At 39.6% G+C, this 26,492-nt stretch overlaps 1 protein-coding gene across 5 annotated transcripts in view; it reads right to left on the reverse strand.

The window, feature by feature from the left end:
- The window catches only part of PRKAR2B (protein kinase cAMP-dependent type II regulatory subunit beta), a 95,951-nt gene that overhangs the window by 36,284 nt on the left and 33,175 nt on the right, over positions 1-26,492 (reverse strand). For all 5 annotated transcript variants that reach the window (XM_050915293.1, XM_050915291.1, XM_050915292.1 and 2 more), the window contains one exon: positions 25,607-25,642. In XM_050915293.1, coding sequence (XP_050771250.1) covers positions 25,607-25,642 — 36 coding nt within the window. The remainder of the gene's footprint in view (positions 1-25,606; positions 25,643-26,492) is intronic.

The raw sequence follows: 26,492 nt of genomic DNA on the forward strand, positions 1-26,492 counted from the left end.
AGGGTAAGACAGAGCAGCATCTAGCTCCTTCATCCAAAACAGTCGTTTGTAACAATGTTCTTTTAGAGATAAAACTTAGAGGGAATAATCAAGGCCACAGAGAAAGCTGAAGGAACCCCAAGGAAATTATATTCCTTTATTTTTTTTATTTAGTCCTGTGTTTAAGCAGCAGTACTAAAGAACTTCTTGATTTAATTTGTGTACAGTTCCCTTGACACTTCTAGAAATTTCAGGTTTAATGATTAAATAATCATTCAGTGTAAAAGTTACCAAGATAGCAGCACAGCTGGGAGATAACAAAAATATTCTAGTTGAATGAACCAGACCATTTGCTGACTGAGGTACCCACTGCTGATATATTAAATAAAACTATTCTAATTCTAAAGAAATAGAAAACAATAAAAAGCAATAAAATTTAAAAGCTACAAATGTTAAAAATAAACAGTGCCAGGCTTGGAATACTGTGACAAATGAATTTGAAGGTACTACATTTAGTGTAACCACTTATGAATCAACGTGGGTTTTTTACACTCTCAGGGGCTTTTCAATGTGCCGACCTGTAAAGTGAAGGCAAAGTTACTTACAACTAGTTGAAGCTCTCAAAAGTGCACAGTACACACAAGCCAGTGTATAGATCATTCAAGTCTGGTGAACTTTCTTCATCTTAGACTACCCTCAGAAGAGGCACATGCACCCAAACGTCCCTTGTCCTCATCCTCAGCCCTGCAACAGCACAGGCTGGGCACCCCATGCTCAGGGAGCTGCTCCCCTAGAACAGCCCTGAGGGTCTTGGTGTGCAGCTGCTGACCACGAGCCAGCAGTGCCCCAGCAGCAAGGAGGACCAACCGCCTCCTGGGCTGTATGAACAGGAGAAGCGATCGTCCCCCTCTACTCCACACTCATTAGACCACACCTGGAATACTGGGTCCACTTTGGGGGCCTCCAATACAGGAAAGACATTGATAAACTGGCATGAGCTCAGCAGAGGCTGACCAGGATGGTCGAGAACTTGCCCTGCAAGCAGAGGCTGAGGGAGTTGTGTTTGTTCAGCCTGGAGAAGAGACAACTTTGGGGGACCTGACAGCAGCCTGGCAGTACCTATGAGGAGGTCACTGAGGCTCTGCACACTGGTGCATGGTGGGAAGATGACGGATAAAGGCATGAGTTGAAACAACAGAGTCTCAGACTGGATATAAGGAAAACTTTTCATCATGAGGCCAGTCAGGTGGTGGAGCTGGTTGCCCAGAGAGGTTGTGCAGTCTCTCTCAGTCCTTGGAGGTTTTCAAGAACCAACCCTCAGCAACCTGGTCTGATCTAAGAACTGGCCTGCTTTGAGCTGGAGGTTGGACTAGAGACTTCCCAAGTTCCCTTCCAACCTGCATTATCCTAAGATCCAGAAGAATTCAGTCATTGGGAAATCATCTTTTTTACTTTGAGTCCACAAGTATATTCATATTATCTGTAGTTCCAAGTTGTTCCCCTGATGCCATTAATTGCGTGGCAAAGGGTATCTGAATGGTTATCAAAAAGAGCAACTACAGAATCACTTTAGAAAGTGCCACAGGCAAGCTCAAGGCTTTTCTGTCATCACTGAGTAAAGGACACATCTAATGTCACTGTTCTTGAAGATGGGTGGAAAAATTGGAGACATTCCGTTGCAGATTTTGGCCTGGTCCTGTCACAAGGAAAGTGTTGCAGAATCTGAAGAATAGTGACCTACTTGCTGTGTAGATTTATCACAGAACACTACAGTAAAGCCAGAACTGGAAGTAAAATCTAGTGTGAAATATCACAAAAATTCAGCACACCACTTGTCACAGGAGACATTGACACTGAGCAGTTGACCAGACGGTAAACCACTGATTCACAGTTAGTATAAACTAGAATTTATTGTTCCAAAGTCAACAACTGGTCAAGTGAACTTTATAATCTGTGATGATAAAAGATTTGACTTTTAAATGCTTATTCTTGAGAACCAGATACCCAAAAAGAAACTGATAATATGGAGAAACTGAAAAGTCTGGTTAATAATGGGATATACAGAAGAATGATCATCAAAATACGGAAAAAAATATTTCCAAATGCTTAACATGAGCAGCATCTACCATCAGCATGCTGGTGAAGACTGCAGGAACTGCAGACAGCCAAATGCATAAAAGAAAAAAAATGCTATCGATTGTAGCCCTGAGCACATATTGGTGTTTATGTCCCAATGCCCCTAACAGATTAGAGGGACCAAAATTCATTACTGTTTTAGGTAAAGAAACTTCTGCTTCTGTGTAGTTCATTTGAAATTATTATTTTGCAGATATTGCCTTTAATTTAACCATCTGAGGCCTCACCTGAGGCTCCTCACTGATAAAAGCACAGAATGAAGCAAAAGAAGAAAATGTTCAACACATTCGACAATGGCCTGGAAATTTTTGAAGGAAACGAGGACATTGTCCTGGTGACTGAAAAAAAAGAGGAACCATCATATGACAGATTCTTAACAAACATCAGTATGTTTCTATACAGGTCAGAACTCTGAAACCACAACGTCCTAGTGAAAACAGCAGCTGCAATGAACCTTGAGGCCACACCTACACATCTAGGGTACCTCAAAGAGATATTCTGGAAGCAATTTGGGCTTCAGCAAGGAGTCCTGTTAGTCAAAGAAAGGTGGATAAAGACAACGCAAGATCTCCATAAGTTTTCATCTTTCAGAACAAACAGAATCTGATAAATCGCAAGTCAGAATCACAATGATGAAAATAAACACACGCTTTTTTTTTTTCTTCCCAGACTGCCAGGCATTTAACATCACCAGAAATGAAGGAACTGCATCAGAGCATAGAAAGTCCACATTCATAAAAATATGATGTTTCCTCAGCAATTCTACAGGCAGTAAAATGGCAAAAGACAGCATTTCTCCTAAGAAAGTCAACTGATTTCAGAATGACCTTATTACTGAGGAGCAACACCAGAAGTGCAGACAACTGATGCAAAATACCCATGGACTCTCCATATGTTTTAATTACAGAAATCTTAAGGTAACCTTCCACTCACCTGAACATAACCTGACAAGAACACTGGCCACTGTAGTACATTAAACACTGTCCTCTCTAGCATGAGATGGAGAACACCCAGCTGAAGCCACTGTCTCAAGAGAACGTAGAGGAAAAAAAAAGGCTGAGCCCACATCCTGAAGTGAGATACATATGTCTACCTACTTTGCAATTAAGCAGTTGAACTGAGGCATCCAATACTAGTGCTGGTTGAATTACAAACAGAGAAGACTGGGTCCTCAGTATTTACATCAAGAATCCAATAATCCATCAGGTGCAATGAATGACCATTACTCTTACAATACCCACAGCTCCTTTTCCCCCTTCTGGAATAAGATGCATTTCCAAATGACCACCACCACCACCACCCCCCACCAAAGAAAGTGCACAAGAGAACATTTATTTTCATATCCACATTCACATCCTAGGGACCGTATCACAGCACTGAGGGTCTAAGATTATTTCTGGTGTTGAGGGATCAGTGATGAGGCTGAGAGAACATAGTACTATAACAAGTTAAACTCACTTTCTTGAACAAGCTGTGTGTTACTACTGAGAACAAAGTGTCACTTCTACAGAGGTATCCCCAGTTGGTGCCAGGGGATCTGACAGAGCTGTAAATCACACAGTTGCTGAACTGGAAAAAGCTGATATATGCTTAATGTCTTGGTGTATATTTGGTAAGCCAGTGCTACGGAGTCAGTGTCAACACACAAGCTTCACCCATGTCACAAGACTCTGTGGTAACTCCATGGGCCCCACTGGTCTTGTCTTTATCATGACAAGTCTGGAGAAAGAGACAGGCACCTCCTTGAGGAGTAATCTTAGGAACAGCATGCCAATCAATTTGGTCCCAGGGGTGCACAGAGTGGTGCTGGTCCCTAGCAGTGACCAAGAGGCTCATGCAACCTCAGACACCTGAACCAGCTGAGGCCTTCATGGCTTTCTCAGCTCCACTCCTGTGCAACGCAGGCACCCGATCCCTTCACTTGCTAAATTTAAAAGAACAGCAAATAGAGCACTTATCAAGAAGACATCACTTTCTAAGCAATAAAAATACTTCACATATGGATCAAAGATGGAAGTCAAACCTCCCAAGTCTCACAGTAATACACATAAATTATAAAGACATTACTGCTTTAAACAAAAAGAACAGGATACAGAATAATCCACCATGCAGAAGAAAATCTGCCTAAGCAGAAAGTGGTTCATTTCTGCAGAGTGGCTGGAGGAGCGGACATGTTACAGCTCGTGCTGTAACCCACTCCTCCCTCCGAGGATGAGGGAGGGTTGGGCATCGAGTCCCTACAGGTACTGCCAAGGGAAAATAATGATGCGATCTGCAGTGAGGAGTATGTATATTGACACTGTCAACGTTCACTTAGAGTATCACCCACAGAAAGACACAATTATTTATTGATGATAACAAAACTAAGTAAAATAGACATGAATTCCTACTGTTACACTTACACCCAGTAAGAAAAAGGCCTTTCATATTTTCTTTTATTCTTTTTCAAGAACAGTTCAGAATAGTTTTTGCTATTATGCTGTCACCACTGAAAATCTAATGACTTAGAAAAGGCACACTACGAGAGGGAAGATAAAAAAATTCAGTGAGCTGCTCATGAAAGGAAATTTTAAGATCTTCCAGATCATATAAACCCATTCATAACTCATCAGCATACTATACTGACCTTTGAAAAATATAAAATTTAAAAATCAGTCAAAACTTGGTAAAAAAAAGTATAAATATTACCACTGGTTTCAGTGGGCACAGCAGAAGGCCCTCAGAATATTTTTAGGCCCTCATGAAGTTAAATATTATTAATATAATACACCTGTAAGGATGAAGCCAGGTAATAACTACAGGACTATATAAGAATTAGAGACACCATGTAAAAGCACTGTACATACAGCATGGGTAGCCTGTGGGATCCAGAGAATGGTGGATACACCATATACAGAGCCTCCGCTCCCTCATACTGGTGCATCTGTCCCCCGTAGTCCCCAGCCATTCCTTATATCTGCAAGAATATAATAGAAAGAAAAGGCATAACAGGGTGCTTCAAGACCTGAGAGAAGACGGGAGCACATGGTTCAGGGTCTCCACTCCCTCACCCAGGTACTACCCAACAACTCTGGGCCTTCAATTCTCCATTGTGAAGAACAAACTTCTAAAGTTTAATGGCCATAAGGGCATGGTGCAAAATGCTTATGTTTAACACAGTTTTTAGAAGGCAGGGGACCACTGCTGAATAGATTCCAGTTACAGGCTCTTGTTCCAATCTGTTTTGTAATGTTTATCACTGTAATTATATATTGTGACAAGCACAAAAGAGATAGTATGAATAAAATTGGATTTCTCAAGGAAGCAAAGATCAAACAACTTGAAAGTAAAAAGAACCCTCAAAAGCCTAAAAAGAAAGTTTTCTAGTCACCAGTTTTGTTGCCTGCAAAAAGAAGTTAAAATCCTAACTTATATTCCCCAATATCCATGTCAGAGGTAAAGAGAAACAGCATACAGTTCCCAAAATATGTTTGTGGCTGTATCAACTAAAGGATCAATGACTCAATTGGAAAATGGAATTGTAAGTCTTTATTGGACTTGATCCTCCACAAAAACGAGAGGACAATATGAAGAAGCAAACAGTTATGCTGCTCCCACCTCATTTTGTGTGGAACACAAAATAAAACCGTAGGTTAAAAAACCCCAAAGTTCTGATACTAAACATTTCTTTAATAGAGAAAGAACTGTACATGCACATCCCAGATGGCTGGGAACAAAGAGCTTCTTCCATTAATCCAGCCAGCCCAGGGTTACATTATTCCCTTCTGTTAAGCCACTTACGTATGTTCTACCCACTTGCATCAATATGCAATTTCATAACCTAATCATTAAAGTGTGTTGATTTTACCTTCAGAAGGAAGGACAGGGGCAGTTTTAACTTTGCAGTCATGAAACCAATGCAAAGAAGCAAAATGGAGAAGTTCCATTAAAAAGGAGTATTCATTAAAAATGGCAACATGGGGATGTAAATGCAGAGTTCCTGCTGGTACCACTCATATGATAAATGTGCTAAGAAACCCAGTAGTCGAATGTGATTGCAACCAGCCTATAAATAGACACAATTCCAATTGCTCATATAAATAACGTTTTTGAAAATGATCCATCAGTCACGTTGTGTTCTGATTAAGAAGCCCTGCATGAAAAGTGTGAACTGAACAGAAATGCCCCTGAAATTTGCTTCCTCCCTTGCACAGTACAACCACTTGCCACCTCAATCTCCATCCAACTAAGCATCTTCATTCTCATTGAAATCAGTGGGAGATACTTAGCACTTTTTAAAAATAAGGTCTAGTCCTGAATACATAGGCTTAATAAATTCACGATAGAAAACATAACTCACAATCAGTCAGTTTTAACTTTTGGCAAACGAGTTTTTTCTACTTAATAATTCAACCTTAACATGGAGCTTTTAACCATAAATTATAAAGCTATTTTGTCACATATCTGGTCATTAAACTAAAATCATGTAACCCAGAAACTGATTTTGCTTCAGTCTTGAAAATGTCACAGATATTGAAAGAACTTTGCTCAAACTCCAAGCAAGAACTACATTATGGTCAGAGACGAACCACAAAATATTACATCCTAAAAATTATCTGCCAGAAATTTATAGGTATGTCAGAATTATGGGTATCACTGGCACTTTTTAGTAACCACAATTATATAAGTCCAGTTACGTAAAGAGTTGTTTAATAGAATAAACGCATTCTGAAACTCAATAAACTTCTACTTTTTATGAAAACTAAGACTGGTACATTCACTCCAGAAAAATTTGCAATTCAAACCAAGCATTTCAAATAAACATCAATGCACTATATCACAATTTCAAGTGTTTTTTCCCCCAACTCGATCACCAAAATACTATAAAAATTAAAAAATAATTGGTAAATCATTGCCACAGCAACTGACAGAAAAAGCCAGTTAGCACCCCTGAAACCTTGTCTGCTCTTTTAGAATGAAAGAAACTTAAAATGTAAATGCAAACAATAAAAACTGAATAAAAATAAAAGAAAACAATAAGTGTCTACCTGCCACAGGAGATGAAACAGAGTATTACTTTAAGGACAACAAAATTAAGATTCCACAAGAAGTACTGAGAAAGAAAACACGTAAGCAATTCTACTTAGAAACTAAGAATACATAAATGAACAACAGTATGTGATGAAACATATTAGAGCTTTTATGCAAATTTAGCAAATACTATTACTTAGTGTTTTGTATCTATTATTAAATGTTTTTTCCAAATTAATTTCTTTTTTAACAAAATCATTAACATATCCCATGTTCCACTTAAAGCATCTCTCTACACTAAGGTACACACTCCATAAATGTTCCACTAGATTTACCTAATTTAAAAAGCTAGAAAACATAAAATATGAGGTTGTGTGCCATGCCTGTATGTGTACACACATGGCCACAAAAACTGTATGATTTACTATTATACAGTTAGAAGAGAAGCATACATATGGCAAAAGCTGCGTGTGCGTGAGCATATGCGTTTGAGCGTGCACACACGTATTAGTCCTTTCTCTACCTCATACACTCTCCTTCATCCACAGCCACACTCTAGAGTATTTTGAGACTGCCATGGGCTGACCATCAACCCAGACCAAGACCTCTCTGTTCCATGTATGCTTTTATGCTACAAGGGCAGGAGGCCACTATTGTGCAAATCTAAAAAAAAGTCTTTTTTTTTTATTTTCTTGCCCCTCAGAGACCACTCTTGTAGCTCATTCCAGGCACATCATTCACAACCATTTAGAGAACAATTACACAGATGATTTCATTTCTAACTTTTTATTTATTCAAGACACCATTTATACTGCTGCTCTGTAACATCACAAGAGCCTGAGCTGTAATTCCCAGTGATCTGGGGTACAGTCCATGTACATTTGTTTATGATCTCCAATGTGTCATGACTAGCTAAATGTACTTGTGAATTCAATTAACTGCTTTTCATGTAAATTCATCAGGACAGCTTTTTGTTCTATGTCAGGTGACAGTAATATTCCATCTTTGTGGGGGCCAGAGCATCTACAGGAATGAATTTATTCCTGTTACTTTCAACTTTAAATCTATACAGTTTCTTGACCGTTCCACAGTCAAGTTGTGTTCAGGAGGTTTTAAGCAACTGGCATCCAGAGTCAGGTGTGAGGATACCATGAGCTGCATGATCACATCAGCAAGTATAGAGTATTAGCATAGCGATGGTTAACACCTCTGTCAGACTGCAGCAAACCACTCTCTTAATAGCAGGCAGTCTTCGTCTCCTTTATGCAGCACAGCTTTTATGTCATCATGCATTTTAATCTTACTTACTTTTGAGACCACGTTCACTGCAGAGATGGGAATGCACACAGTGCAGGAAATGAGGATGTCTCACACCCAACAAGCACTGCTGCTGAGCTGTTGGTGGTTGGCATACCACAAAGGATTTGAAACCCCACTTAACTCTTTCTTTTTGACTGCTCAAGGGCAGCCTTGGCTGCAGTGACCATGAAATGGTGGAGTTCAAGATCCTTAGGGCAGCGAGGAGGGCACACAGCAAGCTTGCTACCCTGGACTTCAGGAGAGCAGACTTTGACCTCTTCAGGGATCTGCTTGGTAGAATACCATGAGATACAGCCCTAGACGGAAGAGGGGCCCAAGAAAGCTGGTTAATATTCAAGGATCACCTCCTCCAAGCTCAGGAGCGATGCATCCCGACAAAGAGGAAGTCAGGCAAAAACGCCAGGAGGCCTGCATGGATGAATAAGGAGCTCCTGGACAAACTCAAACACAAAAAGGAAGCCTACAGAGGGTGGACGCAAGGACAGATAGCCTGGGAGGAACACAGAGAAATTGTCTGAGCAGCCAGGGATCAGGTTAGGAAGCCCTGATAGAATTCAATCTGGCCAGGGACGTCAAGGGCAACAAGAAAAGCTTCTATAGGTATGTCGGTGATAAAAGGAAGACTAGGGAATATGTGGGCCCTCTCTGGAAGGAAAGGGGAGACCTGGTTACTCAGGACATGGAGAAGGCTGAGGTACTCAATAACTTTTTTGCCTCAGTCTTCAGCAGCAAGTGCTCCAGTCACACCGCCCAAGTCGCAGAAGGCAAAGACAGGGACTGGGAGAATGAAGAACTGCCCACTGTAGGAGAAGATCAGGTTCAAGACCATCTAAGGAACCTGAAGGTGCACAAGTCCATGGGACCTGATGAGATGTATCCGTGAGTCCTGAGGGAACTGGCGGATGAAGTGGCTAAGCCACTATTCATCGTATTTGAGAAGTCGTGGCAGTCCGGGGAAGTTCCCACTGACTGAAAAAGGGGAAACATAACCCCCATTTTTAAAAAGGGAAAAAAAGACCTGGGGAACTACAGGCCAGTCAGTCTCACCTCTGTGCCTGGCAAGATCATGGAGTGGGTCCTCCTGGAAACTATGCTAGGGCACATGGAAAATAAGGAGGTGATTGGCGACAGCCAACATGGCTTCACTAAGGGCAAATCGTGCCTGACAAATTTGGTGGCCTTCTACGACGGGGTTATAGCGTTGGTGGATAAGGGAAGAGCAACAGATGTCATCTACCTGGACTTGTCCAAAGCATTTGACACTGTCCCGCACAACGTCCTTGTCTCTAAATTGGAGAGACATGGATTGGACAGATGGACCACTTGGTGGATAAGGAATTGGCTGGATAGTCACACTGAAAGAGCTGCAGTCAACGGCTCAATGCCCGAGTGGAGACCAGTGATGAGTGGCATTCCTCAGGGGTTGGTATTGGGACCAGCGCTATTTAACATCTTTGTCGGCAACGTGGACAGTGGAATTGAGTGCACCCTCAGCAAGTTTGCTGATGATACCAAGCTGTGTGGTGCGGTCAACACACTGGAGGGAAGTGATGCCATCCAGAGGGACCTTGACAGGCTTGAGAGGTGGGCCCGTGCGAACCTCATGAAGTTCAACAAAGCCAAGTACCAGGTCCTGCACATTGGTTGTGGCAATCCTAATCACAAATACAAGCTGGGCAATGAGTGGATTGAGAGCAGCCCTGAGGAGAAGGACTTGGAGGTATTAGTGGATGAAAAACTGAATATAAGCCAGCAATGTGTGCTCGCAGCCCAGAAAGCCAATTGCATGCTGGGCTGCATCAAAAGAAATGTGGCTAGCAGGTCAAGGGAGGTGATTCTCCCCCTGTACTCCACTCTCATGAGACCCCACCTGGAGTACTGTGTTCAGCTCTGGGGCCCCCAGCATGAGAAGGATATGGACCTGCTCGAGCGGGTCCAGAGGAGGGCCATGAAGATGATCAGGGGGCTGGAACACCTCTCCTATGAGGACAGGCTGAGAGAGTCGAGGTTGTTCAGTCTGGAGAACAGAAGGCTCTAGGGATATGTTATAGCAGCCTTCCAGTACTTAAAGTGGGCCTACAGGAAAGATGGGGAGGGACTCTTTATCAGGGAGTGTAGTGATAGGACAAGGGGTAATGCTTTTAAACTGAAAGAGGGTAGATTTAGATTAGATATTAGGAAGAAATTCTTTACTGTGAAGGTGGTGAGACCTTGGAACAGGTTGCCCAGAGAGGTTGTGGATGCCCCATCCCTGGAAGTGTTCAAGGCCAGGCCGGATGGGGCTTTGAGCAACCTGATCTAGTGGAAGATATCCCTGCCCATGGCAGAGGGGTTGGAACTAGATGATCTTTAAGGTCCCTTCCAACCCAAACCATTCTATGGTTCTATGACTGTATCAAGCGTAGGCTTCCTACTCTCCTCTTCTAGGCCCTTACTAACCCAGTGTATCAGCTACTGTCACACTGTGTTACTCCTCTCTGTCTCTGCTTTGCTACTGTGACAGCTGCTTGACCATAGTTCTCCAACAGCCCTTTTAGTATTTTTCCACACCAACCTTTACACATGGATTGCGTTTCTTGAGCTGATCCATAAAAATTGTACCACTTCCCCTTCCCCATTCTTGCAGCAGACCAGTTCCTTGGCTGGCATGTGAAAGAAACCAACTGGGTTGGTTTAATAAGCCCCATACATATGGGGCTTATTAAGATGAAGCACTCCATACTTGTCCTTCCTACATGGTTTGACTTGCACAAGCAAGAAATTTAATTAGCAAAATGTATGGTCTTCACCAACATGCAACAACATACCGATGTCGTTGGGCATTACTGAACCATGATGACAATTTAGATTCTCTTCTGTAATTACTCACCAACAAACTGATTCCAGGAGCACACCTTGGGAGAATCTTTTAGATTAGGATCTCATCTTTTTCAGTGTAATTATGCCACACAGTAGGCATACGTATTTCTTTTCTCCTTTCTTAGTTGTCTTGCATCTGAAGCATTCCTTCATATTGACCATGAGAAAATGTGATTGACTCTGTGTGATGTGCCTGAAAATCCTACAGAACAGCAGGTAAGCCTTCTATAGGGAGCCATTTTTGCCATGTTTTGTATAAATACATACACACACATACACATTTTTGACTGCTGATAGCTGATTCTTTGACTTAGTCTATTTGAGCCTAAACCCCAAACTGGTGATGGCTGACATTTCCCAGGGATTTATTCCCAAATGGCTAGCATAAATTGGACAGTTCTTTTAAAATAAAGAATAAGATCAGTGTCTATCTTCTCAGTAAAGAAAATGCGTGTAAAAATTAAATTGTCCTGCATGACTATCTTTGCACAATACCGAAGTATATTACTATGATGGGATAGACAAAAAACGAATAGAAGAGTAGGTGTACTCTGCTCTAGACCCACCCAGAATAGGTGTGAAAATAGTTCCCAAACCAATGCTAGCAGGAGAAAAAGGAAGAAAGATGTCTCTCCCTGTTGCCCACTGGCAAGAATATGAGGGAGTAGAAAGTAATTCTTGTTTAGGACTCCCCCCTTTCAGTGTTTTTAGTCCCCAGCTCACAGAGCACACTTTTGCTACAGTACTGCTCCACTCTAAAGTTGTATTTCCAAAACACAGACTGTGATAGCAAGAAAGATCAAGGCTGGTAAGGAGGTGTTGAATTTGTGCCTTAAAAGATGCACACATCACTTACTAGACTGCATGCTCAGGAATTTTATGGGTATAAACTCCCAGTTTTGTTGCAGTGTGTAGCTGATGTTCAGCGTGAAAGATGGTTTCAGAGGCTGACTGAAGCTTTGAGATTAGGCTGATGGGGGTCCTTGTGTGACTGGTTATTTGAAACTGAACCTCCACATTTTCATTATTTCCTTGTGTATGGAGAGGGGAAAGAGTTAGTGTTCCCATGCAGCCTGACATTTAACAAGAAAAGTAAGCAAGGCTTTAACATTTCCACTTAAAGTGTATTCCTCTGACAAGTTCAGTTTTCTTTATTTTCTCGTTAAGTTCTGTTACCTATTCTAACTATGTAATAAATACATACATACAATTTTCGTCATGAGTGGATTGTGGCATATAGCAATTCCGGCATGCTCATAATAATTCTTCACAATAATTGTGAAGACACCAGAAAACAATCTTTCTCACTTTCACACAAAATTGTGATCAGAACAAGAACAGGAATTATTCACCTTTTTGTTATTGATCTACATCACTAGCTTAAAAACAAAACCCTTAAAGATGCATTGCATTAATACAACAAAAATTTATGATTTTTGCATTTAATCTTCCCCTAAAGAAGAAAAGAGATTTAATTTGGGTGAGAGAGATAAAAGGAAGAAAAACGTTTATAATATTTATTCAGAGAAATTTCTGAAACTGAAACTCAGGAGAGATTTTCAAATTCCCGTTCAGTCCTTCTACAGTTTTCTGACAAATTTTATACTAAAGAGCTATGTATACCCTGCTTTACACACACACACACACACACACACGCACGCACTCAACCACTGCCATACAATGGCCAGATTCTTCTCCATTTGCCATGTGATCAAGCACCATGGGAGGGAGCAGGACTCTTCCTGACTTACACAGTCAATGTAAGATTGAACCAGAGGGAGAGATCCTGAGTTCAAAATCTATTAAGAAGATTCCTTAATAGTAAGCTAATAATCAAATGGGACAAGTGGGAGTAAAAATAGTGCGTGTAGAAGGATGTCTTTAGTCCTTTACTGCAATATGCCTTGCAATGCTCCACTGTCATTTCATGCTGCTAAAACACAACCACGCACAGTACAAAAGGTAGTTATTCATGCTTTGCTCTGCCCCGACTGTTTGTATGCAATGGTCACACAACCATTTCCATTAGTTTCTGTATATGATAGTAAACCAAACAAGTCTAATGCACAAAAAGTTATGAGCTAGGATCCACAAGTGTTAAAACACTGTATATAATAATAGTACGATAGCAATAGTGACTTGCCTAGCACAGTTCTAAGTAACCCCATTTGAAAGAGCATACATACACACTACATTTAAAAATTAGATCTCCAATGAGTTTTCCAGAGAGAATACTTTTCACATCTTTATCTAGAAGAGAAAGCAAGATCTGAAATGAGAAAACGGGCATTGCCTAGTGTTAAAGAAAGCAAATATGGTTCCAAGTTAGCAACAAAACTATTACTATGTACCAATCTGCTCGGCTGGTAAACTTATATGGATGTCCAACACAGAAGCATGAATGGCTTTGGGGGCACTTGTAGGATCCACTGACAAGAAAACAAATACTGATTTCAGAGATGCTATCTTTCCTGCCTATATTTCCTTTCTATATTTCCTCCCATGCTTTAAACTTGTCTATATCCTCCAAACTAGACATTGGAGAAGTGGATCTGAGAGATATATGATAAAGAAACATGAAGCAAAGATGATGTGGAACAGGATTATGTGGCAGCAGGGGGGTGGATGCAGGAAATAGGGAGCATTTGATGGCGAGAAAGCCTTGGGCTTGTTCTTTGACAAAGGACATTTTGTTTGAACAACTGAGAAGTACACCCCGCAGCTCAAGGCATCGTGCTTCCTATGAAACTGACACGGAGCATTTAGGAAGCAAAACATCAGGCTGCTGTTCATTTTATACAGTGTGCATACGTGGCATCTGGTGTTTAAACACCACAGTATTTAGCAAAGATATTTAAATATATAATTTTCCCCTTTCTTTGACTCCACAGTATTTAAAAGAAGCAGTACTTGCCAAATATTAAGCCAAACTTGAAGGTCAAAGGCCAAGCCATTTGTACTACGGTGTTCTACAAGAAAACTTGCTAAGCAAAATGTTCCACAGATATTGTTATTCCATTTTGAACAACTCACTATGTAAAACATGTCTTGTCTTATTCATCTCTTATCCTCCAGAACAAATCTTCTGTAGCACGGAAGTCAAACCACATGAAATCACAGAAGGAATGGAATTGTTTTGGAAAACTGGTAAGCAGATACTACAGCCTACAAATTCATGCTCTATCACCTATAGTGGAGGTGGCATACCATCCTAATCTAAATACAAATGTTGAAGATCAAAATAGCACAGCAACCAAAGTTAAGCTTATCATAGACACAGATACTGAAATATTTTAGAGAAGAAATATCAGTATTATTAAATAATGACTATAAATACACATCTGCTCCAAAAATAATTTTAAAATCCTTCCTACTTCTTTCAGTAATGTGCATACTCAGTCAAAAAAATAGCAATTATTTTATTTCTTTCAAAATCATAAGTTATGAGAATCCTGATAAAAGCACCGGAAGATTATTAGCTTCTCTGGATCATGTTTAGATTCTGAGGTGTTATTGGGATCACTGAGATTATCAATGGTGAATGCGAACTTGGAAGCAGGTTAAAACAGAAAATACAGTATGACCTACATGTTGTCAGACACAGGGAGAATTTGTTGTGTGTCAAATGTTAACTGGAGACAAGAGAGGAACTATCAATCTGAAAAATCTGGCTATAAAATGAAGAGAAATTAAAATACAACAGAGAATAATCTGTATTTTATATCAACTAGTTCACAGCACTCACTGCAATCTGAGACCATCCATTAAGAAATCTTAGTACATTTATTCAATAATCATTGACATGTGCAAACTACTGCTTGCAGATAAATAACAACCATATTTATTGTTATTAATATAACCATTTGGCCTCATTTCTATATTTATTTTGATAGAAAGTCTGTTTTGTCTGAAAAACCTGTTTTCTCTGGAATTTATTCACTACTACTTAGTTATATAGCAAGAAGATGATCTCCTCTTCATGTATAATGCATTTGTTTGGTCACGAAAGAAACATTAGATACTACGTTAAAGCACTCCAAGTACGAGAGTACCAAATACTGGTCTGTCTAAAATAAGAGGAAAAAAAAATTTAGCTCCTTAGATAGACCCCTATCTAGTCTCAAGCAGAACAGAAGACTACGCCAATCTGAGTACCTGAGAAAGCAGGGAGAGCCAGGCTCTGGCGCAGTCCCTGGCACAGTCCCAGACGGGGTAATGGATGAGGCCACGCTGCTGGCTGCAGGAAGGGCTTAGCATATAGACACAAGCTCTACTGTGGCACTTTCCCATACCCATTTATTTACTAGTTACATACATAAAATGAGTTTAAAGGAATTGGTCAGTCAGTCTAACAGCTCTATACCTTGCTAGGATATCTGAGTTCTTCAAACTGACTGCACAATAGCCCATTAAGGCAAATTTGATTCATATTTCAACACCAACCTCCAGTTTATGTTTCAGATATCTGAAACAAGATCAGCCCAAATAGCTGAAAAAACTACAGTGATTAATTTTATTGATACAAAACTATATGCAGAATACTTTCCAAAGGTAATACTAAAACAGTAGGAAAAATTACAATTTCCCATAAAGGGATGTATGCAGTAATTTGTGACTCAAAACACATTTATAACTCTCCTGTTTTCTAAAGAGGTTGCTATCTAGCTTTACCAAACTGCACAATTTAAAAATAATTACTCTGTACATTTTAGTCAGTCTAGAACTATGTGCTTGCAGGGACATCTAAACAAACACAGAAATACAGATGAAACCTCAAGAAATCATCTAAATCATCCCTATGCACTGCTGCGGTATGAATTACACCTCTATCCCTGCAGAAAAACGTCTTACCTTTCCTTACTACTTCTGAGATAACACAATATTCCTGAGCAGTTTAGTCTATTACTTCATGAAGTGTTTACTTAGAAAGTTTTCCCCAAAGCACAGCGTAAATATTTGTGTGCGTAAAAATTAGGCCAACTGCTATTTATTTCCTTCCTTCCCTGCCACCTTCTTGGGACAAATATTGATAGCCCTCTCTATAGCAACCTATCACACAGCACAAGACTTACGTGTTTATTCCTACCATTGCCCCTCCCTCCGTTCTCTTGCCTTCTTTCCTCCCTTCCTCCACCACCTCAAACTTTGCCTTATAGTATGCATCTGCTAAATCTCTTCTTCTTTTATTAAGCTTAGTGTTAAAGCGTTATGACAAAACAGCTTAAGCATAGCCATATCTAAAATCTGGCATGACGTTAATTTGCAACCGTTAGCCCATTTCTGTAACTCTGCTCCGTAAATGGGCTCTGAAAAATTCATATTCAAGCTCTGATGATGATGTACACAAGGAAACACTTTGATACAACCTGCTAGAATCTATGTTGCAGATTTTGGAGGTTTAATAAAGGAATAAATGAATGTTGAAAGTGAACCACTTAAAAAGTTCCAGAAGTAATGCACAGATAGCCTAAATTTTGTTTTCTTTTGAATAAGAATACTACTGTCCAACTATACACTGCAGTATGGAACCATTATGGTATAGATGCAATGCAATCTAGAGAAGAAAAAGTTTCATGGGCAGAATCTTTCACTAGAACAGCTAAAACAACTGAACCAGGAAGGAGGCAGACAAACTTCTGAGCACACAAGCTCTTCTTCAGATCTGCATCAAAAGCAACAAATCTCAAGGTAAAAACAGGTCAGGAACAAGTACTCCAAGTTTAATGTCATGATGTTATTTTATTAGACATCCTGAACAAAAACAGTGGTTAGCATTGGGAAGCAAATGTACATGCTCTCCAAGCATCCCTAAGCCTATGGTATTACATCATTTTTCTACAGGAACTTTTCTCAAATTCCCAGAAAATGTAAGAGGAGACTAGACAGAACAAATTAAACTCTTGTTTCTGTGACTGTCTCATTTGCAGCAGAACTTGTGAAGTGCAAAGCAAATAAGCTACACAAGAGAAACTGAGGAAAGGAAGCTGGATCACTTGGTTATGGATTGCGTGGGAAACAGCTTCTATTGCTAACTTTCCACAGACCCAAAAGTGTTGTGGGGCAGGCCACTGAAATCAGTTCTTCATTCTCAAGAGTTAAACACGTGCTTTCAGCAGGACCACACTGAAGCACAGCACTCTCCCTGACTCAGTGGCTATAAGGGGCCTACAGCTCAGTGCACCATGCCCATATTGTTATACAGCAGCCTAAGCTCAGTCCAGAGTCAAGTCCCACCGGCTCTTGTGGCACCTGATATCAGAGGCTACTCTTGGGAAAACTCTGTGGCTCGTTTCTCCCTGTGACACTGGCCACAGGATAACCCTGCAAGAGCAGATGGAATATATGAGTTGCAAGTTTCACTATGGCACACAATAAAAAATACAGTGTAGACATACCACAGGGCAAAGAGATATAATCACCTTATCTTTAAACTGCTGCGCATATACAATTACAGCTATACTCTGTAGGAGTTACGATGCTAAGTGCTTCATGGAAAGAAAACAGGTATTGCATGTAGGGCATTCCATTTCTGATGCAGGCAAAATTAGTGATACACATTCTGTCTTGAATATCAATGCTCCAGTTCCTATAAGCTTGGGATACTCCTCATTCGTTAATGGAAATGGGTGTTGGGTAATTCCTCAAGGTTCGCAAAGGATTTAAGTGTTACAATGACGGTAACTGTAAGGGAGACCATGACAAGTGTCCTGGTTTTGGCTGGGACAGAGTTAACTCTCTTCTTAGTAGCTGCTACAGTGCTGGGTTTTGGATTTAGTGTGAGAATGATGTTGATAACACTCTGATGTTTTAGTTGTTGCTAAGTAGCGCTTATCTTAAGCCAAGGACTTTTCAGTCTCCCATGCTCTGCCAGCAAGCAGGTGTGCAAGAAGCTGGGAGGGAGCAGAGCCGGGGCAGCTGACCTGAACTAGCCAGAGGGGTATTCCATACCATGGAATGTCATGCCCAGTATATAAACAGGGGGGAGTCGGCCAGGAGGCGCGGATCGCTGCTTGAGCATTGGTCAGCAGGTGGTGAGCAATTGCATTGTGCATCACTGGGGGTTTTTTTCCTTCCCCCCCCCTCCTTTTTTTTGTCATATTCCTTTTCATTACTATTATTATTATATTTCATTATTACTATTGTTAGTATTATATTTTACTTTCTTTATTAAACTGTTCTTATCTCAACCCACGAGTTTTACTTTTTTTTTTTCCTTTCCTCCACCTCACCCCACTGGGAGTGGGGAGGGGGAAGCGGCTGCGTGGTGCTTAGTTGCTGGCTGGGGTTAAGCCACGACAACAAGGAAAGACAATGTTCTCTGTAAGGACTGCCAAATACAGACTATACAACACATTTGTGCAAAATCACAAAATAAAGAAGGGAGTATGTTCTCAGCAATTAGCGATTGAGGCAGCTGCTATTACAGAATATGGTGGAAGAGGCACGGCTGTGTAGGAAAGCTGCGTGAAACAGAAGTGGTGACTGCCTTGCAAGAGGAGCCAGAAGTAAATGAAGGGCATGTCCACTCACACAGTGATGCATGGTACATGTCTGCACCCACGTACATCTGCAGCCCCGCAGAAGTCAGCACAGTCTAACAATCCCTTCAGCAGGCTGAACTTAGGTAAGATACTCTGCTTCTGTGATCTCCGGTAAGCCACAACTTGCCACACTGATATGCTACCATAAGCTTAGGTACCTTCTTTACTGCCATGCAATGTAGATACACCCTAAAGTTCTGACAGCACTTTTCCTTCTCCTTTTCCTCACCGCTACAATGGCAGCCTTAGTGCTTAACTGAGTTTTAGTATTAGATACTACTGTATGTCAGCTGACTATGTCTCTGTTTATTTAAAAAACTTGCAGGATTGGGCATTTTAAATTATGGATTGACTACATGTGTGTAATGCAGAACAAAGATGAATCCAACATCACTTGAATTCAGTTTGGAGGTTATTCATCACTCAGAACAAGCAGAACCAGTAACTCTGCTTGAAGAACTACACTGGAATTACTGGTTCATCAATAAAGTTCTTTATTCTTCTTCCTTCTGTCACTATGACTTTATATGCTTCTACAACAACATTGCCTCCTACCTGAGCATTTCAAAGGGGAGTTTACAGTTACTTCATTCCTCACCATTATTTTTGGTACAACTCCAGCTTCTGCCTTACTGTATAAAAGGGAATAGCACTTCATTTCAGTTAGCTGCCTTTCTCTGACAATTTTTAACATGCCATAGGAAAATGGGTGCCAATGTCTTTAAGAAAATCTCAGTATAATTCAAGCAGATTGAAATTACAAATGAAATATTGTTCCTAGGGGCATATACTATTCTTGGCTAACCGTATTGATTTGCTCTTCCTAAATACTAGTTTATATTTAACAATTGAGTTTAATATCACCTATGTTCTTCCATACTTGTAATTTCAGAAAGCAATTAGCTATTCCTTCACTAACAGGACTCCCATGGTCTAAATTCAGTAAAATTCCTCAGTGTTTCTTAAGTAGGTTGTCACATTTTCTGTAGAAATCATTAAACTGAAAACTAGCAGTGATATATGTAAATGCTTCTGTGGGCGTGACTAATCCACAGTCCACACATCTGTTCAGAATAATGAAGCCCGAAACTTTTATCTTGTCACTTTCTTCCTAATGGCACCTTACACAAAGACGAAGAATGAGATGAAGAATAGATAAATTGTTCTGGCAAACTTGCTCCCAGATTTTCCCTTTTATGAGGGCTGCGCAGAACCTCCTCTCCTCCTATCTGAACGCGTGCCAAAACGCAGGCATCTATCATATGCCAGGCAGAGGCGTGAGCCCTGTGCGTCAGACGGGGAGAGCTGAGAACACCCATCTCCACAGCCGCGTGACGAGGGCGCAGCCAACTCGGGCAGGAAGGGCCGCGGGCCAGTCACGCTGTAGGGACGGCCCCGTAATGTGACCTGTGTGCGACAAAGTGTGCATGCGTGTGTCCAGTCTCTGATGCCATGGCACTGTCCTGCTCCCAGCTGTGCAGGCACAGGGCTTGGAGGTCTGACAGGCAACCCACCACTGATGTCATCATTATACATAATGACGCTATAAAGTACCCACTAACTTGTTTGTGAAGTCTTTCACTGTGTGTATGTAGTATTTTAATAAAAGCAACTAGCTTGAGGGGCTTAGAAATTAATCAGTGTGTTTGGATTAAAAGATTTACTTATTTCTGAAAATTCTAACACAACTGAAAATGTCATAGGTTTCCTATTAAGTGTTTTCTGCTGACTGAGTTTAACAGAAAATATTTCTACCCTGCAGAAATTCTTGCTGGAAAATATTGAAATAATTGCAAGGCTTGAGCAGAAATGAACTAAAATGACTTCTCTACCAATTCAAATTAACTACCATCTGTGTTAGACAAGTCCATTATCACAGCTTTTGGGCATCTCAAGCAATTAAGAATAAAGAGAATGTTGCATCTCCTTCCTTCTCTTCAAACTGTTGACATTTTGTAAGTCTAAAATTTGTAGAGTTAAGCAAAATGCGTTTTGGTTCTTAGAGAAACTTCCGTACTTCCGTAAAAGGGGCCGGGGGGAGACAGGCCACTGAACGCAGCCCCATCTTTATCAGAAATTACCACAGTACATAAGTGTACATACAAAAATATTTTGAATTTGAGTACCTGCTAAATGAATTAAACACATCCTTTTCACAGGGCATAAAAAATGGCTTCCTTCTTTCTCAGCCTTTCTTCTTCAGCTAATCAGCCATGTACCTAAAAGTGGCAGTTCTTAGCAGTGTGTGTAAAGGCAAAAAATATTTCCAATTTCAACAATGGCAAATTAAAAAGAAAAGTTTTGAAGTAAAAAAAAAAGAAAAAATAATAATATTTGTTGCACAGAAATCTCCTCTAGTGTCATGTGCGATCCTCTCTCTCTCTTCCTCACTTGGGTTGATAGCTGATGCAGTAGGCGTATAATGTAAGCATCAATTTACTTATAATGTGTTTCTCTCTTTTCTTTGGAGACGTCCTTACTGGCATCCATGGTGAAAAAGCCTGAAAGTTTTCACCTTCTCTGCTTCCTTCTGTTCTTTCCACAATAGTGGTATCTCCTTGATTGCAAGTTTATTCCAGATATACCTAAGCCAGTTTCTCCCTAGAGGTTCAGCATTGATGTACTCTGCCTGTTGACTATTTTTAAATTATTTTTGTTTACAGCTTTGTGGAGAAGCTGGCAAATAAAGCAAGCTACTTCTCTTTCCCATTTGGTTGAGAGAGCAATATTTAAAACTTCATTTATTTCCTTTCCACAGGACAAAAATGGTATTTTGAAGTTAGATGTTGTTTGAGGGAGAGGAATGAGGAAGTTATCTTTGTTGCCAATAAGAGATGCTCCAGAGATGCCCTTGAGCCTATCTACCAGTTCTCCTTAGCTTAAGAAGGCTAACTCACAGCAACCTCAGTTAGGTTCTCTTCTCTCTTTCAGAAGCTTAAGCAGATACATAACTGAAGTAACTTTATAGACTGTTATCTATTTCTTAATTAAGATGATATTATACATTTGTATATAATACTAGTAAATGGGTATAAATAGTCTCTGTAAATGGTATCTATCAAGTATAAATTTAAGCTTATTCTGCAGCAAACCCATGCTGGTTTTGTTGCATTATTCTAAACTCCTGCCAGTATTTAATGAGATAATTTACTTGTTACTAACCATCAAGATGCTGAAAAGCAGAAATCCAGTGCTTCTGCTAACATACAGAACCAAGTTAGCTTTCCATCCCTAGGTATCTCATACTTAGATGGATGAAAACTAATCTCATCCATAGCAAGAAAGTACCTGTCTATATTCAGAAGCTGCACCTCTTGGCTACCTCAGCTTGTTCAGGAATTTCCACTCATTTTTCACCTCATGAAAATACAGCTTTCTCTTCCACTTCATGCTGCTTCTACCTCCATGCCCCTCTTTCCTCCCATCCAAGTCTCTTGATCACCTCAACAGTTTTTCTCCTTTCTCTTCATCTCAGTCCCATGAGATTTTAGAAGAAAAATTAAGGATTAACTACGTGCAGCTGTCTCATTGTTCATTCTAGCTCTATAAAGTATTTTTAATCTCCTCTTCTTGCTAAACTCCTGTATTTAAGACTATGATATCTATTATTCTTTGTGCATAGCCCAGAACAATGGAGTGCATTATTAACTAGCCTGTAAGTAGCTATGTCATCAGCACTATGGTATGTGTATTTTTTGTACAGAGCCCACATTGCGTATATACACACATATGCATAAACACACAGAAGAGATACTAAATTAGGTAGCTCAATAAATTTTAAGAATTGAAATTCAAGAACAATTAATTGATCCTAGCTTACTTATACCTTTATCTTCTACATACCAATGACAGTACATTAATACATTCACAGCATGTTAACAGGAACAGCTGTTAAATAATAAATGCCTTATTATATTGTTTTCAGCAGGTGCTTCAGCAATTAAACTCCAGCTGCTTAATTTCTAGCTCAGTTAGGAAAAATAACTATATCTTATGCACCAAGTAAAATACTAGGCATTATCCAAAGAATAACACAAACATCAAAATCGAGATATTCACTGTAGAGAATTATTGTTCTTTGTGAAGAAATGTGTGTCATCTCCTGGCTTCTCCCTGCTTATCATTGCAAGAGCTCAAAAAGCAGCTTTTAGAAGAATAGTCTAGGAGCCTTTGCTGCAGATATCATTGGATGTTTTGCCTCAACTGATGTCAGTAGTTCAGCTTTCTATCCATCCCACTACTTGGCTAAAGGCAGCCACTACTACCCCTCTTTCAGATGTAGTTATTTGGGAGCCACAGTACAGGCCAGTTGGAGATGCAATGAAAATCAACACACCAAAACCTCTTGTATTTCTGTTTTCTTTAAACCAATGCACCCTCTGGCAGCACAACTCCTAGGTCTATGCAAGGGAAGTAGAGACAACCTATGGGCAGAGGCGTGACAAAGGCAGGGACCCTAAAATCACTCTCTCTGAATCAGTCTGCAGTATCACTAGATCAGATGCAACATGAAACCACGTGCTACAGCTAACTCTCCAAATATTCATCATGAACATTACCCCAAGTTAATCAGAAGCAAATCTTCAAAACCACTCAAGAATCAACAATCTTGCACATTTCAAATTTTAAAATAGCTCTTAGCTAAATAGCCTAAAAATTAAGATAAATTCATATTTGAGAAAAACCCTACGTTTCATTTGGTCAGCCTCTAATTTCCTAAACATGAGAATCAACTTCGATTACAGAATGCTATTAAGCTACCAAGCATAAAAAAACAACTACTATCCAGCTTTTCCACTTGCAAGGTATCTTGACTACCTTAATGTATCCAAACAATTGTTCAATTAAAAAAAAAGTATCTAAAAATATGGTCAGGACTGCAAACGTCCCTGTAAAATGTTTGTATTATCAGCATAGTCTGTTTCATATTTTTAATTTTATATTTTATCAATCAAATTTCTTAAGAGTACTGTACTTCTCCGGTAGTCACTTAAGTGTTTAAGAAGAAAAGGAAGAACTATCATCTTTCATGGGCTTTCTTGTTTAAAAATAATTATTTTGACTATTAAAGCTGCCAGAAACTTAATAAAATAGTACATCTAGTAGACTGCAGTATTATCTTGTTCCAGCTTGAAGTGTATTCACATGATTTACATCTGGACCATACTGTACAACTTGACTCATTATTCTGAATAAGATAACTCTATTTTATCTCTCCACATCAGGACCAAAACACATGAAATATTAATTGCCCATAGAAATTATTTCCCCAATAACTGTGCAAGAATTTCAGGCTTCTAACATGTTTTTAGTTTCCTTTTAAAAGAACATTAAAAATAACTGATTTTTTTTTTCCCGGAGCAAGTATTAGCTTTTCAAACAATCAAACTCTCCTACTGAAATGCAAAAGCTTATCACACATCTGTTATAAGGACTGCATTCATTAAAGTCAGCTATCAATCAGTCACAGTAAAACTTAAAACACGCAACGTAATTTGCATAAAGTCCTGCTCACTGTTACTGAGTGCTAGTTAACGAATAATTCCTTTCATTTCATGCTACAGTACCTCATGAAGTATTATCATTACTTAAAATATGAGAATATTTGGAATTAATTACATTTTCTTACTTTGTGCTACATATGCTGTGCACCAATCCTGCAAATGCAAACCTCCATTTTTCTATACCGTTCCTTAGTAATCCTGAGGATCTCCACTGATATTTTTATATTGACAAGGAACTATCTGACTGAGGTTGTAACTAGCAAAATTAGAAGTCTGGATAGACTTACTCCATTATGGAATACAAACTTTATTACATTTACTAAAAGTGATCTGCAGTTGAAAACAGAAAGCGTTTTATAGTTAGACTTTAAAACTTGGCATACTGAGATGACTAGGAACAGCTCGCATCTCCCGCTCTGCTGACTCTTATGAGTCAGTCATGAGACTCATTACATTTGGTGGTGGCTTTTACACCCCACTTTCAGATTCATAGTATTTCAAACAAGTAAGGTTCTGGGCCTCATGCTTCAGGAGAAAAAGCCCTCAAAAATGAAGCCTAAAGGCTATGATACAGCAGAACAATAAGGAGAGGCCAAGAATATTAATTTTTAATGATACATAATTTGGAGGGATCTGTTACACGTAATAGAATAAGGTAAATAGTCCTCTGAGCCGGCACAAACCAAGTTAACTTGAAGAATACACAAATCGGCACCAAGCTAGGCAGGCGCACTCCTAGCACAACACACCACCACCGTGGCAATGCTGCTTCTAGGATCCGATCTGCCAGCTCTGCACAGCAGAATCACGCACCATGTACACAAACCAGCTCGGTTTTGCAAAACACAGGAAGATTTCTAGCATGGTTGTACATTTTCTCATGCATAGGTGATGACCAAATTGCTGTTTCAGGCTGTCTGTGAAGTAAGCAAGACAACCCTGCATCAGATTACATTCAGTTCTTTCTTTCAAAGTTCAGTTCTGTTAGGACTAAAATTATTTTCTTTAAAGGAAAAAAGAAAAGCTTAGGTTTTTCACAAATTCCACAGCAACAAGAAGGCTTCATGCAAGTTCTGTGACCTGAAACCTTGGCTACATTTTTCAGTAAACCAGGTAATAAATTTGAGGTTAACCTAAGTCAGTCATCTTTAAAGAAATCGGACTAATGTCATATTATGTTTTACATGACAATCACCATCAGCATTATGTTTCAACTATTATGTAGACCAGTGAAACATGCAACTTTATCCAACTTACCTGATGCCCGTCTGGTGAATCGGTTTATCACTGGAGCTGAAAGAAAACATGACATTTCAATTAGATTCTTTTGGTAATAGTCTAACACACTTTAAATATAACAATGTTATACTTCATTCAAAATGCAACAACTACAAAAATCTGTTAACCATTAGTTTTGTATCTTTATAGAAACCCATGTTAACTTCATACACACTTAAACTTCTAAGCAGCTTTGCAAGAGATATGGCAGATAGTAACCAGTAAGCTTTCAAGACAATTTTCAGCTTCTTAAGAGTTACTGTTACTTATTGCTGTTCATGACTGGCTGTGAAACATTTAGCTCTGCATTTCCATTATTTATTGAGAGCACAGAAAATTGGCATCTTGCAAACAATGACGCAAGCATGGATTAAAAAAAAGCTGTAAAAAAATTAATGTTACTTTTACAAAATATACCTATTAGAAATCTGGCACCAAAAGATACTCCTATAGAGAAAAAGACTAGTTTGCAATCCCATCTGAAAGATCAACTTTTGCTTTGACTAACCTTTAAAACTTGTTGGGTAAGTCAATAACAATGCCAACCCCTGCCCAAACCCCAGTTTTACAGTGCAAATGACTGTGCCATCTTGGCACATCTCCAACTGCGTGCTGCAAACATTTGGAATCAGGCTCCTGTCTTGTTTCCAACTGGGAGAGATTGCAAAATACATCTTAAAGCACACAGTTTTGCCTCTATTTCATTTCCAGGTTTACCACCTTCTTCAAGAGCTACTAGAGATAAAATAGATAAAGAAATAAAGTTTTATGTTTTGCCTTCAAAATACAACCTTCAGTCTGCTTCTAATTAGTATTAAACACTGGTCTTGAACTCTACTTTCATGTGATACATTAACTGCTGGAA

The sequence above is a fragment of the Gymnogyps californianus genome, chromosome 1 (genome assembly GCF_018139145.2).
Source record: "Gymnogyps californianus isolate 813 chromosome 1, ASM1813914v2, whole genome shotgun sequence".
Taxonomy (NCBI): Eukaryota; Metazoa; Chordata; class Aves; order Accipitriformes; family Cathartidae; genus Gymnogyps; species Gymnogyps californianus.